Genomic DNA, 12,026 nt, shown 5'->3' on the forward strand with positions numbered 1-12,026 from the left:
AGCCGCAAACCAGAAAACAAAAGTCAGTAGAAGCTAATCGATAAAATTATGGGAAATTTAACGAAAAGCTTCTAGTACTGTTCGTTTTAACGAAAAATCACATTTTTACACTAAAAAGTCAATCATGGTACTATTCACTTTACCCCTTATTTTGTCCTTATCATTAAAACTCAAAGTTTTCAAACTATTTTCATTAGTTATCTTTAAAATTATTGTGTTGATGAAACACAAAGACCACTTTGAAAAAAAAGCACAAAAAAACAAACGAGGAAGTGGGTCTGCAATATCTTTGTACATAGGAAAGTGCTTAAAGGAAAAGAAAACATATTAGTGGCCAAGTTGGAGGAGTTGGAGAGGGAAATGAACTGATTGACTAACTGATCAGACATAAAGAAAGGTTAAAATATCATTAATATTCGCTAATAAGAGGTTGATGAAACATCTCAACTAAAGAGGAGATTTTCTAATGAAAGGTTTGTAGTGAGCTAAACAGGGTTGCTTTAGTTGGTAAAGGTATGTTTATGGTTAATCTCAATCTAAGTTTGATCTCGTTACCTGCAGTTCTCGTTGGTTCGCGATCTATAGATTATTACGTAAATTTATATTAGTGACAACTGTTAATTAGATGTCACACACAAGTCCTTTCTGCTTGAAATTGTGGATATGTCTTGACACTGATGGTGAGAGTTGCAATCTCCCCTAAAACTTTGTACCTCAAAAAAAAAAAAAAAAAAAAAAAAGTTTGTAGTGGATTCATTTCAATAATTCACACACATATATTTGGATAGAGCGCCGAAGTCCCAAAATCTTATGTCCTTGTTTAGGTACTTAGATTTTTTGTTGAACAATTTCCCCACGTACAGTGCTATTAGAAGGCAGGGCGAAGAGTTCATTAATTGCGAAAAAAACTTTTCTGGAGCGGAAATATCTCTTGTTTCTGTCTCTCTTGACTTGAAAGTACATATACATGCAAATTCTTCTCATGCTATATGACGAGAAACAAAGAAAAATAATATACATGTGTCGTGCAAGTTCTTTTCATACAACAAAATCTCGATAAATGAATGTTCGATAAAATAATTAGCTCAGTTAAATAATAGAATCTTCTGGCCCTAACATGGACTAGTGTAGATAATAACTTCACTAAATGCATAAGACAATATTTTTTTAAAAATCCTTTAAGGTCCAGTAAATATATATAATAATTGATGAAATGCATGAAAGAAATAACACATAAAATTCATAATAAATACTTTAGAATTTTTTTGCTTAACAAATTCTATTTTCTCAATTCAGCTGTTTCTACAAATATGCGTCCACAGCCGGTTTGCTTTTTCATTGTACCTAACAGAACTGAACCTCATCTCTAGTTTTTTGCCTTTTCTAGAGTTCTTATCCAGTCAATGCAAGACCCCGTAGAGAAACAAGATATGCTGTGGAGTCTAAGAGATTACGTGTATATATAGAGAGATTAGATTCTTGTACATAAAACATCTTGAAACACTTTATCTTCTTGGGGATTTATTTTTAAAACACTTGATCTTCTTGTTCTTAAATTATCTTAAAAGTTTTAAGGGAATTTTAACGAAACACTCCCGGTACTGTTCACTTTTAACAATCTTTTTCATTAAAACTAGAGGTTTTTTTAGATTTTCGTTAGTTTTCTTACGTTTGTTTTAAAGCCCTAAACCCTCTACTTGTATCTTTGTTTTCTCAATAAGATACATGAATTTTTGTTTTATTTATTTATTATATACATGCATCTTTGATTCTTAATCACCAAAAAAAAAAAAAACAAAAACCATAAAATTCTGAATTATCGATAAATTAATAAATTATTCATTTATCGATATAATAATAACTTCTTTAACTAATAATTTTTCTTAGTTCTAAATTTCTAACATTATTCATTTATATAAAATTTCACTATACACCGAACCCTCAAACAATAATCTCCCCAATCGATCCATTTCCTAGGTCTAACCTTAAAAATATTTTGTTTTATGCTTAATCAAATAAAGATACAATCGTACAACAACGGGATATTAAAATAGAAAAAAATTAATAAAAACAGAGTTTGCAGTACTGAAAGAAATTGCCAACGACTAAAAAACTTGACAAAACTGAGGTGTAACTTGTGAGGGCGTGGGCTGGCACGAGCCTACTAAAACCACAGCACAATCGGCACGAGCACCCTGTGTGCCTTCAAAGCTTCAACCTTAAATGTCTTTCCCTTTCTAGTCTTTAAATCTCCAACCATCTCGAAAACGACTCACTTAATTATTTGATTTCATTTTCTTAATTACATCACAAGAATTAAATTAGTCTGCCTTCAACATATAATAATGCATATGTATAGTTTGATGTGCAAATAATTGATTAAGTTGGTAAAACTCTTAACTCACCGAATACTATTAAGCACTCTTTTAGGTATGAGCCAAAACGAACTAAGTTTTAACTCTAATCGGCAAAGTTAAGATTGAATGTCTCTATCCCAAATCTACATAGTTATCTGATCACATACGTATCTCTATAGAATTTTAAGCACTCGTACGTCAAGCTAATTGAATTTGAACTACTTTCGCTCTTTTCCGGGGTTTTCCTTTGTGATCACGCTTCCATTCTTCTTTAGTTGAAGTAGAAAGATTGTCAGTTGTGATCGAATTTTTTTTTGAAAAACTTAATAGAAGCTTGCATTAGATAATTTTTCGTTTTTATTTAGTTATAAATGTTTCTAAATAAGAAAAGAAGGAAAAAATCACCATTACATATAAATTTAGGAACAAATTATTTTCAAAAATTGGATTAATTGAGAGAAAAGAAACAAATATTTTCTTTATGAAAAAAATTCTTTAGTAATTTCCTTACCATACATGAACAAGTGCCTCACGTGACTAGCCGTTAATGACATCACCGTCCACAGTGGCGCCGTGCGGACTATAAAAACTCATCGTCCTCCTTCACCAGTCTCTCCTTATCGACCTACTCCAAGCCCCCCTTCTTCTCCGTCAACGAAAATAACAGACAAAAATTAAATTCGGATAAAAATATTTTAGAGAGAGAAAGAGAAAGATAAAGCGAGAGAGAGAGAGAGAGAGAGAGAGAGAGAGAGAGAGAGAATTCTCCGATTTCCTGGAAGACGAGGATGGCGGCGCCGTTAACGGACGGAGGCGGAGGACTGGTGGTTCTGTCGAATTCCGTCAACAAGGTGGAATCTTCGTCGGTCAATGGCTGCTTGGCGAGCACGGAGGAGCCGACAAGGAGGCCGATTCTGATTTTCCTGTTCTTTCACAAGGCAATTCGGAAGGAGCTCGATGCGCTCCACCGATTGGCCATGGCCTTCGCCACCGGAAAAAGAACTGATATTCGGCCGCTGCTCGAGCGCTACCATTTTTTGAGATCGATTTACAAGCACCACTCCAATGCCGAAGACGAGGTCATTGATTTTTCTCTCTATTTATTGGATTCGTTTTCGTTGAGTTTTGAAATCGCATTCAGGAATTTCAATTTGTTCGAAGAAATTAGTTTATTCTGAATTTTGATAATTGTTGATTTCTGAATTATAGCTGTATGTCTTGGTTTCTTGTGTATAATCTTTAATATTAGTGAAGGTTTTGCTGCAATTGCATGTGTGTTGGTAAAGATTGCAATTTTATTTCTAGCATTTTAAGATATCATGATCATGTGTTGATATGGCTTTGTTCAATTTCCGAACCGAGATAGTGTTTCGTTTTATATCATCAAAGTAGAGTTAATATTCAATGGCTGCACTTGAACTGTATTCTGTTTTTCAAAATTTTCTTTCTTGTTTAAGTTTTCTATCAGCTTGGCCATGCAACGTCACGCGAACATTTTGTTTTCCGCTGCATCTTCTCTTCTATTTATGGTTTCTAACACTTGTAGTCCCATCAGAACAAAAAATTAATAAAAAGGCCCAAGCTTCTTTCTATCTTTCCAGATCAAGTGATTGTTTTTGGAAATTCAGGTAATCTTTCCAGCTCTTGATATACGCGTGAAGAATGTAGCACAAACGTACTCCCTTGAGCATAAGGGCGAAACAAATCTTTTTGATCATCTATTTGAGCTGCTAAGTTCGAATGCGAAAGATGATGAAAATTTCCCAAGAGAGCTAGCGTCTTGTACAGGAGCCCTACAAACATCAGTTAGCCAACACCTGGCAAAGGAGGAGCAACAGGTGCTGATTCATTTTTTGAAGTTTGAATCTTGACTCTTTTTTTTATATACCACCAGTTGGGCCAACGTGTTATTCCTAATCACTTACATGTTATTTGTAATTGCTTTTTATAGATGAAAAAAATGGAAAGAGAGTTTTTAAAATAGTTGGTATTCGTATAATATTTTCTAGTGGTAATACTATGATGTGGCTGCATATGTGGTTCTACTATGTCAGTTTGTGATAAGCTCCTGGTGGCGTTCTATGGGAAGTATAATAACCATTAATGATCATCACTTTTGGTAGTTTACTTATTTTTCCACATGAAATTCCATAACTAAATGTACTGGCCAAGCAAATCCAACTTTGCAATTTTGGTCCATTAGGGGCTATGACAAGTTCGAAAATCTGATGATCACCATAGGTACTGAACACAAAGTTTCCCGACAAAGTTCAACCACTAATATACTGTCAGTTGAGTTTCTGCCTTGGAATGTTTTCTATTAGGAGCTACAAAACTGTCTGATCAACATCACTTTTGGTAGCAAGCACATGTATTCCACACAAAATCCCCTCTCTATGTGCATCAAGTTGTCTCTGTTAGCGTGTACACATAATTGACTCCTCTCTCTCTCTCTCTCTCTCTCTCACACACACACACACACACACACATACAAACACACACACACACATCAACGACAAGGAAACCCCACACATCTGCAGTAGGAGGGGAATGGAGGAACTACGGTAAACTAAAGGACCCCCTGGGAGATCTTTCTTCATATAGTATGAGCACCATAATAGCTGTCCTTACGAACTGGAAGAGGTGAAGACTTATGCTTCTTGGAAAACTTCCGTTTGTCAACCAAGGGACCTCCTTGGAGGTCTTTATTCATATTTCAGAAATGTTCTTTTATGCTGAACTTAGACAGTGAGATCGGAACTTATTTTCAGTTTTATTTTTTGGCAGGTCCTTCCCTTGCTCATTGAGAAATTTTCAGTTGAAGAGCAGGCAGCTCTGGTCTGGCAGTTTCTATGCAGCATTCCTGTGAATATGATGGCCGAGTTCCTTCCATGGCTTTCATCATCTGTTTCACCTGATGAACATCAGGATTTGCGAAAATGCTTAAGCAAGATTGTTCCAGAGGAAAAGCTTCTTCAACAAGTAATGTTTAGAGTTGGTCAAAGAATTCAGTTTTTTTTAGTATTGCTCTCCAAATGCACATAACTGACAGCTCTTTGTTACTTGAAGGTCATTTTCACCTGGATGGGAGGTAGAAACAGTGTTGACATGTTCGAAAGCTGTCTAGATGCCCCTCAGTTCCAATGTTGTGTGGATTCTGGTGCTAGCACATCAAGTCAACATATGGAGAAGAAAAATTCTGCATGCGAGTGCAGGACTGGGAAAAGGAAGTACTTAGAGTCAAGTACTGATGTTTCTGATAACATTGCAGGGCACCCAATAAATGAAATACTTCTTTGGCATAATGCCATTAAAGGGGAGTTAAATGAGATAGCTGAGGAGGCTAGGAAGATACAACGTTGTGGAGATTTTACTAATATATCGGCCTTCAATGAGAGGTTGCAATTTATTGCTGAAGTTTGCATCTTTCACAGGTATGTCTACATATCTATCATGTATCTGATGGAAAGTCAACTCATTTAACTTCTGCTGGATTTTAGTTTTTCTTCCATTTTGAATAACGTGTGGTTAGTAAAAATTTTCTACTATGCTTGCATGAATTGGTACTGCAACATGTTAAAGCTAATATGTCATAGGGTATGATTCAGTTTTGGTATTAAATTTTTAATAATTCCAGTTTTTCCCTGTTCTCTACTCTTTGAATTGTTTATGTCACTTGATGTATCATTTAGAGTCTGCTCCTAATGAATTCCTAGCCTGCACTTGTGACTATATCTTAATTTCTCTCCTTTTTATTTTAACATCACTTATTTGCTGATTTCAGTATTGCTGAGGACAAGGTCATATTTCCAGCGGTTGATGGAAAAATTTCCTTTTTCCAAGAGCATGCAGAAGAAGAAAGTCAATTCAATGAATTCAGGTGTTTGATTGAAAATATTCAAAGTGCAGGAGCCATCTCTACTTCTGCTGATTTTTATGCAAAGTTATGTTCTCATGCTGATCAAATAATGGAAACTATCCAGAGGCACTTTAGCAATGAAGAAGTTCAGGTAAAGTTTCTTTATTGCTACAATAATTCTTCTGGATTTTTTGGGTGCTTTTATAAGTTGTGGAAAGTTGATGCGTTACCTCATAGAAATTATATTTAAATGATAATAAATTGATAACACAGCATGTTTGATAATTATTAGATAATAGATACTAGAAACTATAGAATTAATATCCCATCTAATTCCTAACGGTAATTGTTCCATTCCCTGCATATCTAGGTTCTTCCACTTGCTCGAGAGCACTTCAGCTTCAAAAGGCAGCGTGAACTTTTGTATCAATCTTTGTGTATGATGCCCTTAAGACTGATTGAGCGTGTTTTGCCTTGGCTGGTTGGAACGTTGACTGAAGATGAAACAAAGAATTTTCTCAAAAACATGCAGTTAGCAGGTTCTGTATTTATTGTTTATGTTCACCTTTTAATTGAAAAATATTAATAAAAAAGTTTACTAGTCACTTTCTATTCTGACATCTTGTTTATGATTCAGCTCCAGTGCCTGATTCTGCTTTAGTAACACTCTTTTCGGGATGGGCATGCAAGGCTCGTAGTCAGGGTTCATGCTTGTCGTCAAGTGCAATTGGTTGCTGTCCTGTTAAAAGCTTCACTGATATTGAAGAAGGTTTTGTTCGTTCAGCATGTGCGTGTTCTTCCGCATCGTCTGCTAGAGACAGCCTGACACCAGCTCAAGCAAATAATGTGAAGAGGCCAGCCAAACGAAATGTTTCTATGTCATGCAATGGTAGTGACCAGTCCTGCTGTGTCCCAGGTTTAGGAGTGAACAGAAATAATCTTGGGCCGAGTTCTCTTTTTGGGGCCAAGTCTTTGCGATCCTTATCTTTCAGCTCTGGTGCCCCATCACTGAATTCCAGTCTTTTTGTCTGGGAAACGGATCATTCTTCTTCTGATATTGGCTGTGGGGAACGCCCTATTGATACTATTTTTAAATTTCATAAAGCCATACGCAAAGATTTGGAGTATTTAGATAGTGAATCTGGAAAGCTTAGTTATTGTGATGAAACCACTCTCCGGCAGTTCATAGGAAGGTTTCGTTTACTGTGGGGATTATACAGAGCGCATAGTAATGCGGAGGATGATATAGTGTTTCCTGCGCTGGAATCCAAAGAGGCGCTTCATAATGTGAGTCACTCATACACACTAGACCATAAACAGGAGGAGAAATTATTTGAAGATATCTCATGTGTTCTGTCGGAGCTTTCTCAACTTCATGAAAGCTTGCAAAAGGATCACATGGACGAGGATTCAGCTGGAAGTAGCATTAGCTTTTCTGCTGCTAATGGTAACTACTCTAAAAAGTATGACGAGCTAGCTACGAAGCTTCAAGGAATGTGCAAATCAATCAAAGTTACACTTGATCAGCATATTTTCAGGGAAGAACTGGAGCTGTGGCCATTATTCGGCAGACACTTCACTGTGGAGGAGCAAGACAAAATAGTTGGCCGCATTATTGGGACCACGGGTGCTGAGGTGCTCCAATCAATGTTACCATGGGTGACTTCCGCACTTACTCAGGATGAACAGAACAAAATGATGGACACGTGGAAGCAAGCAACTAAAAATACAATGTTCAATGAGTGGCTTAATGAATGCTGGAAAGGAATTTCAGAATTAACTTCACAGACTGAAACATCGGAAAGTAGCACTCCTCAAAAAGGTTTGTATCATGATCCAGGTGTTTTTGTCGAAGATAAACACACAGTTAAGGCATTCAATCCACCATGTCGAATGAGGGCTATGCCTTTGTCCTGACTCCTAATAGGAGATATTAGACTTTTTAGTACCGTCAAGTTAATTTTTGAATGCCCAACTTGATTTTGGGAACACAAGTACCAGCTGGACCCCAATTATACTTCTGAGCTTCAGTGAATTTAATGTCTAAAAAGCTGCCTCTTAACTGGATTAATTTAGCTTATCTCAACTTTTATTTTGTTTTAGGGATTGAATTTCAAGAAAGCTTGGATCAGACTGATCAGATGTTCAAACCTGGTTGGAAGGATATTTTCCGTATGAATCAAAATGAACTTGAGTCAGAGATCAGAAAGGTTTATCGTGATGCGACTCTTGATCCAAGGAGAAAGGCATATCTTGTGCAGAATCTTATGACTAGGTTAGTGCTATACTAACCTTCTAGAATTTCTCAGATTACTACACTATCTTATTCTGACACAAAAACTAGATCATGACGTCTAAAAAACATAACCCTATTGGCCAAAATTCCTAAATAATGATCGACTCTTTTATTTCAGCCGCTGGATAGCTACTCAGCAGAAATTACCTCAAGAAATAGCAGGAGAATCGTCTAATGGTGAAGACATGATTGGACACTCACCAGTGTATCGAGATGCTGAGAAAAAAGAGTTTGGGTGTGAACACTATAAAAGAAACTGTAAACTCCGAGCTGCTTGCTGTGGCAAGTTATTTACATGTAGATTTTGCCATGACAATGTGAGCGATCATTCAATGGATAGGTACTTCTCAATTATCAACACTTATATTTCAAGTTACATCACATTAACTTTATTCTTATTCTTCTTTTTGGGGTAATACCTCTGACTTTCTCTTAACCATTGCAGGAAAGCAACATCTGAAATGATGTGCATGCGCTGCCTGACCGTTCAGCCCGTTGGGCCAATATGCACTACACCTTCATGCAATGGACTCTCCATGGCAAAGTACTATTGCAATATATGTAAATTTTTTGACGATGAAAGGTATATGAGTTCTTAATTGAAATTTCAAATTTGTACATATTTAATCATTAATTCTGATAATTAGTGAATTCTTATGTGCAAAATTACATCTTCCTTTTACAATTTCAGGACTGTGTATCATTGCCCATTTTGCAATTTATGCCGACTCGGAAAGGGTCTTGGCATTGACTTCTTTCATTGCATGACATGCAATTGTTGCCTGGGGATAAAGTTAGTGAACCACAAGTGCCTGGAGAAGAGTTTAGAAACAAATTGCCCCATCTGCTGTGATTTCTTATTCACATCAAGTGCAACGGTTCGAGCTCTGCCTTGTGGCCACTACATGCATTCTGCTTGCTTTCAGGTCTCTGTTTTTATAAAGCTTCTTTTTAATCCATTTGCCATGTGCTTTTCTCCTTTCCTTTTAAAAGAAAGTAAAACTAAACTACTGTGTTGTTTTCTATTAGGCATACACTTCCAGTCACTATACTTGTCCAATTTGCAGCAAATCTTTGGGAGATATGGCGGTAAGAGGATTTCTCGTTTTGTTTTTAACTTTTTTCTTCTTCTTTTATCGTTACTGGAGAAGCTTTGTCATTATCTCTTGAGATCCTTTATGAAATCGAACTGTGAGATCTTTCTTAATCTCTATACCTACTCAGGTTTACTTTGGCATGCTTGATGCATTATTGGCTGCCGAGCAGCTTCCAGAGGAATACAGGAACCGTTGTCAGGTACATTGCTTCTACTCATTTTACTATATTCATGTTCTCAAAGTTAGTCGTCTTGACATGCTGAATTAGTAAGTCTCCTATCTCAAAGAAGATTACAGGTTCTACGTTATGTTACTTCCGTCTCCTTCAAACTTGCGACTTGGTCTTCATATGTTTAATTTGACGATATTATTTGTTCTGTTACTTTTCATTTCCTTAAAGACGGGGCATGTCTTCACTCGCGATAGATGCAATACTTTGCCGAAATTTAGAGGCATAATAGTAAAGGAACCATCTGACAAATTAATTTTCCAACCAGGACATTCTATGTAACGACTGTGATCGAAAGGGTACCTCACGGTTTCACTGGCTCTATCACAAGTGCGGGAACTGCGGATCTTACAACACCAGGGTGATCAAGGGGGAGACATCAAATACCGACTGCTCAACATCGAACTAAAGACAGGTTTTATTTTTTTGACAAAGAGATGTATACATGTTGGTTTGTAGATATTTGTACAGGCAATTCAATTTTCCCGTGACCATGAAAGTGGTTACTTGACATCCGACACAGCAATTTTGTAGAAGCCTGGCAAACATCATCCTGCCTTGGTTTCGAGATATTCGTTTTTCGAACATATAGACGGAGGAAGTAAACAGAGCGCATTGAAAGCCATCTGTATATAAATTTGCTAGTGTCGCTTTTTCTTTGGTGATGTAAATTTTTCGATCCATGATCTCGTTGGATTTTTCCCTCCTTTCTTACGTTAACGTTTTCGGTCCTATTTACTCGAACTGTAATTTTTTTCACCACGCTTCGTTCACTCTCTGTCCAAAAGTTGCACCTGAGACTTACACGCAAGGGCATTTTTACTTCCATTAATTGTAAGCCTCAGATGCAACTTTGGACGAAACTTGAATGAAAATCATATTGATTGAGAAAGATGTTCCGAGCATCTTATACACTACGGTGTTGTTCATTTAATCTTGCATTTTAAATTGATCTTAACTTTTTTAAACATTTCAAACAAGTATTCAACCTATTATATGTGTTAGGCTTATTTTATCTCCAAGGCCAATAGAAGGTCATGGATCTTCACTAACAGTCACCATCATCTCCATCAGGCTATCACCTCCAAACTTAAAGCTTAACCACCTACTCCACCCTACAACTCAAGCCACCAAGATTGAGAAAAAGGCCAAGGAGGTTGCTGAAATGGTATGGATTGTCATTTGCGGCCACTACCATCTTCACTAGTCACAAAGAAAAACTGGAAGCTAAACTAGTTGGTGGGTTTTGTATATAAAGGTTGGGACTGGGTTTCCATGGTCGTAGGTTGAGCTTGGAGGTGGTTGGGCTTGATATTTCCCGATCTTCATTTTTTAAATTTTATTTGAGATTTTGTTTATTTATTTTTTATTTTTTCATCTTCCTGTCTTTTTTAAAGTTATTTTTATTATTATTTTAGTGTCAAAGCAAGCTAAAAAGTGGGACTCATTTTTTCACTTGTACATTTAAGGGAAAAATTAATTGAGATTTAACGGATGTAACATTTCAATGATTGGGTACTTGTTTGGAATGCTTAACAACGTTAAGACCAATTGGAATAATACTAAAAGGTTGAGCGGTTTTAAGTACTTAATTCTTAAATTTTTGATTAAGAATTTAATGATTAAGTTGTAACAAGATAAGCATAGTAAAATTTCGGAAAACTCTATTGCACAAGGGTGTGATTTCCATCCATCACGAATGACATGTCCATCATAGTTGTGTCAATCCAACGTCAACCAAAGAGTAATCTCCAAGCTTTGGCACAGATCTGGACAGCCAAGTCTTTTGCTACAGGGAAAAGGCATCTAGCAATTGCTTGCTTGGGACCCCAATTGCCAATATGTATAAAAGTTTTGGTGACGACCAGAAGACATGGTCCGTGATTAAATTAGTTCAACAGCTAAAGGTTTAATGCTGACAAGAAATCTATAAAGTTTATGACATTTCAAACAAGGATTTGGTGTTTTTCCGACCCACCAGCTTCCCTTGTCTCTTCAATCACAAATCTGAACAGATGAGAGAGAAATTCTAGTGATTTTCCAATCCTCACTTCACATTTGATAGAGAAATTTTCAATAAAGCAGCTTAACTATGCGGTTAATAAATAATAAGTGATCGGACACTCTCACTCTAAGTAAAATTGTGAAGGTTGTACCTACGTGACGAGACCGGATGGTACTCTAATAC

The 12,026-nt window shown here is 36.5% G+C and overlaps 1 protein-coding gene across 2 annotated transcripts; it reads left to right on the top strand.

Moving 5' to 3' along the window:
* The first annotated feature begins 2,969 nt into the window (after window positions 1-2,969).
* Window positions 2,970-10,509, top strand: LOC137711010 (zinc finger protein BRUTUS). 2 transcript variants are annotated; one of them, XM_068450201.2, is made up of 14 exons: window positions 2,970-3,436; window positions 3,986-4,195; window positions 5,145-5,339; window positions 5,427-5,791; window positions 6,142-6,367; window positions 6,587-6,755; window positions 6,854-8,038; window positions 8,320-8,491; window positions 8,631-8,852; window positions 8,958-9,095; window positions 9,204-9,438; window positions 9,542-9,601; window positions 9,737-9,808; window positions 10,107-10,509. In XM_068450201.2, the coding sequence occupies exons 1-14, from the start codon at window positions 3,146-3,148 to the stop codon at window positions 10,245-10,247; spliced, it is 3,681 nt and encodes a 1,226-aa protein (XP_068306302.2). In that variant the 5' UTR covers window positions 2,970-3,145; the 3' UTR covers window positions 10,248-10,509. The 2 variants fall into 2 exon arrangements, with proteins under 2 accessions (XP_068306302.2, XP_068306303.2); XM_068450202.2 differs by lacking the exons at window positions 2,970-3,436; window positions 3,986-4,195 and adding an exon at window positions 4,292-5,000.
* The last annotated feature ends 1,517 nt before the right edge of the window (window positions 10,510-12,026 follow it).

Source organism: Pyrus communis, chromosome 6, assembly GCF_041283825.1.
Source record: "Pyrus communis isolate YQ-2024b chromosome 6, ASM4128382v1, whole genome shotgun sequence".
Taxonomy (NCBI): domain Eukaryota; kingdom Viridiplantae; phylum Streptophyta; class Magnoliopsida; order Rosales; family Rosaceae; genus Pyrus; species Pyrus communis.

Bases quoted from the DNA above. Each gene is read 5' to 3' on its own strand.
- LOC137711010 (XM_068450201.2), top strand. From the start codon at position 3,146: ATGGCGGCGCCGTTAACGGACGGAGGCGGAGGACTGGTGGTTCTGTCG. The intron at 5,340-5,426 runs GTAATGTTTAGA...TGTTACTTGAAG, and splicing joins AGGAAAAGCTTCTTCAACAA to GTCATTTTCACCTGGATGGG. The intron at 5,792-6,141 runs GTATGTCTACAT...TGCTGATTTCAG, and splicing joins GAAGTTTGCATCTTTCACAG to TATTGCTGAGGACAAGGTCA.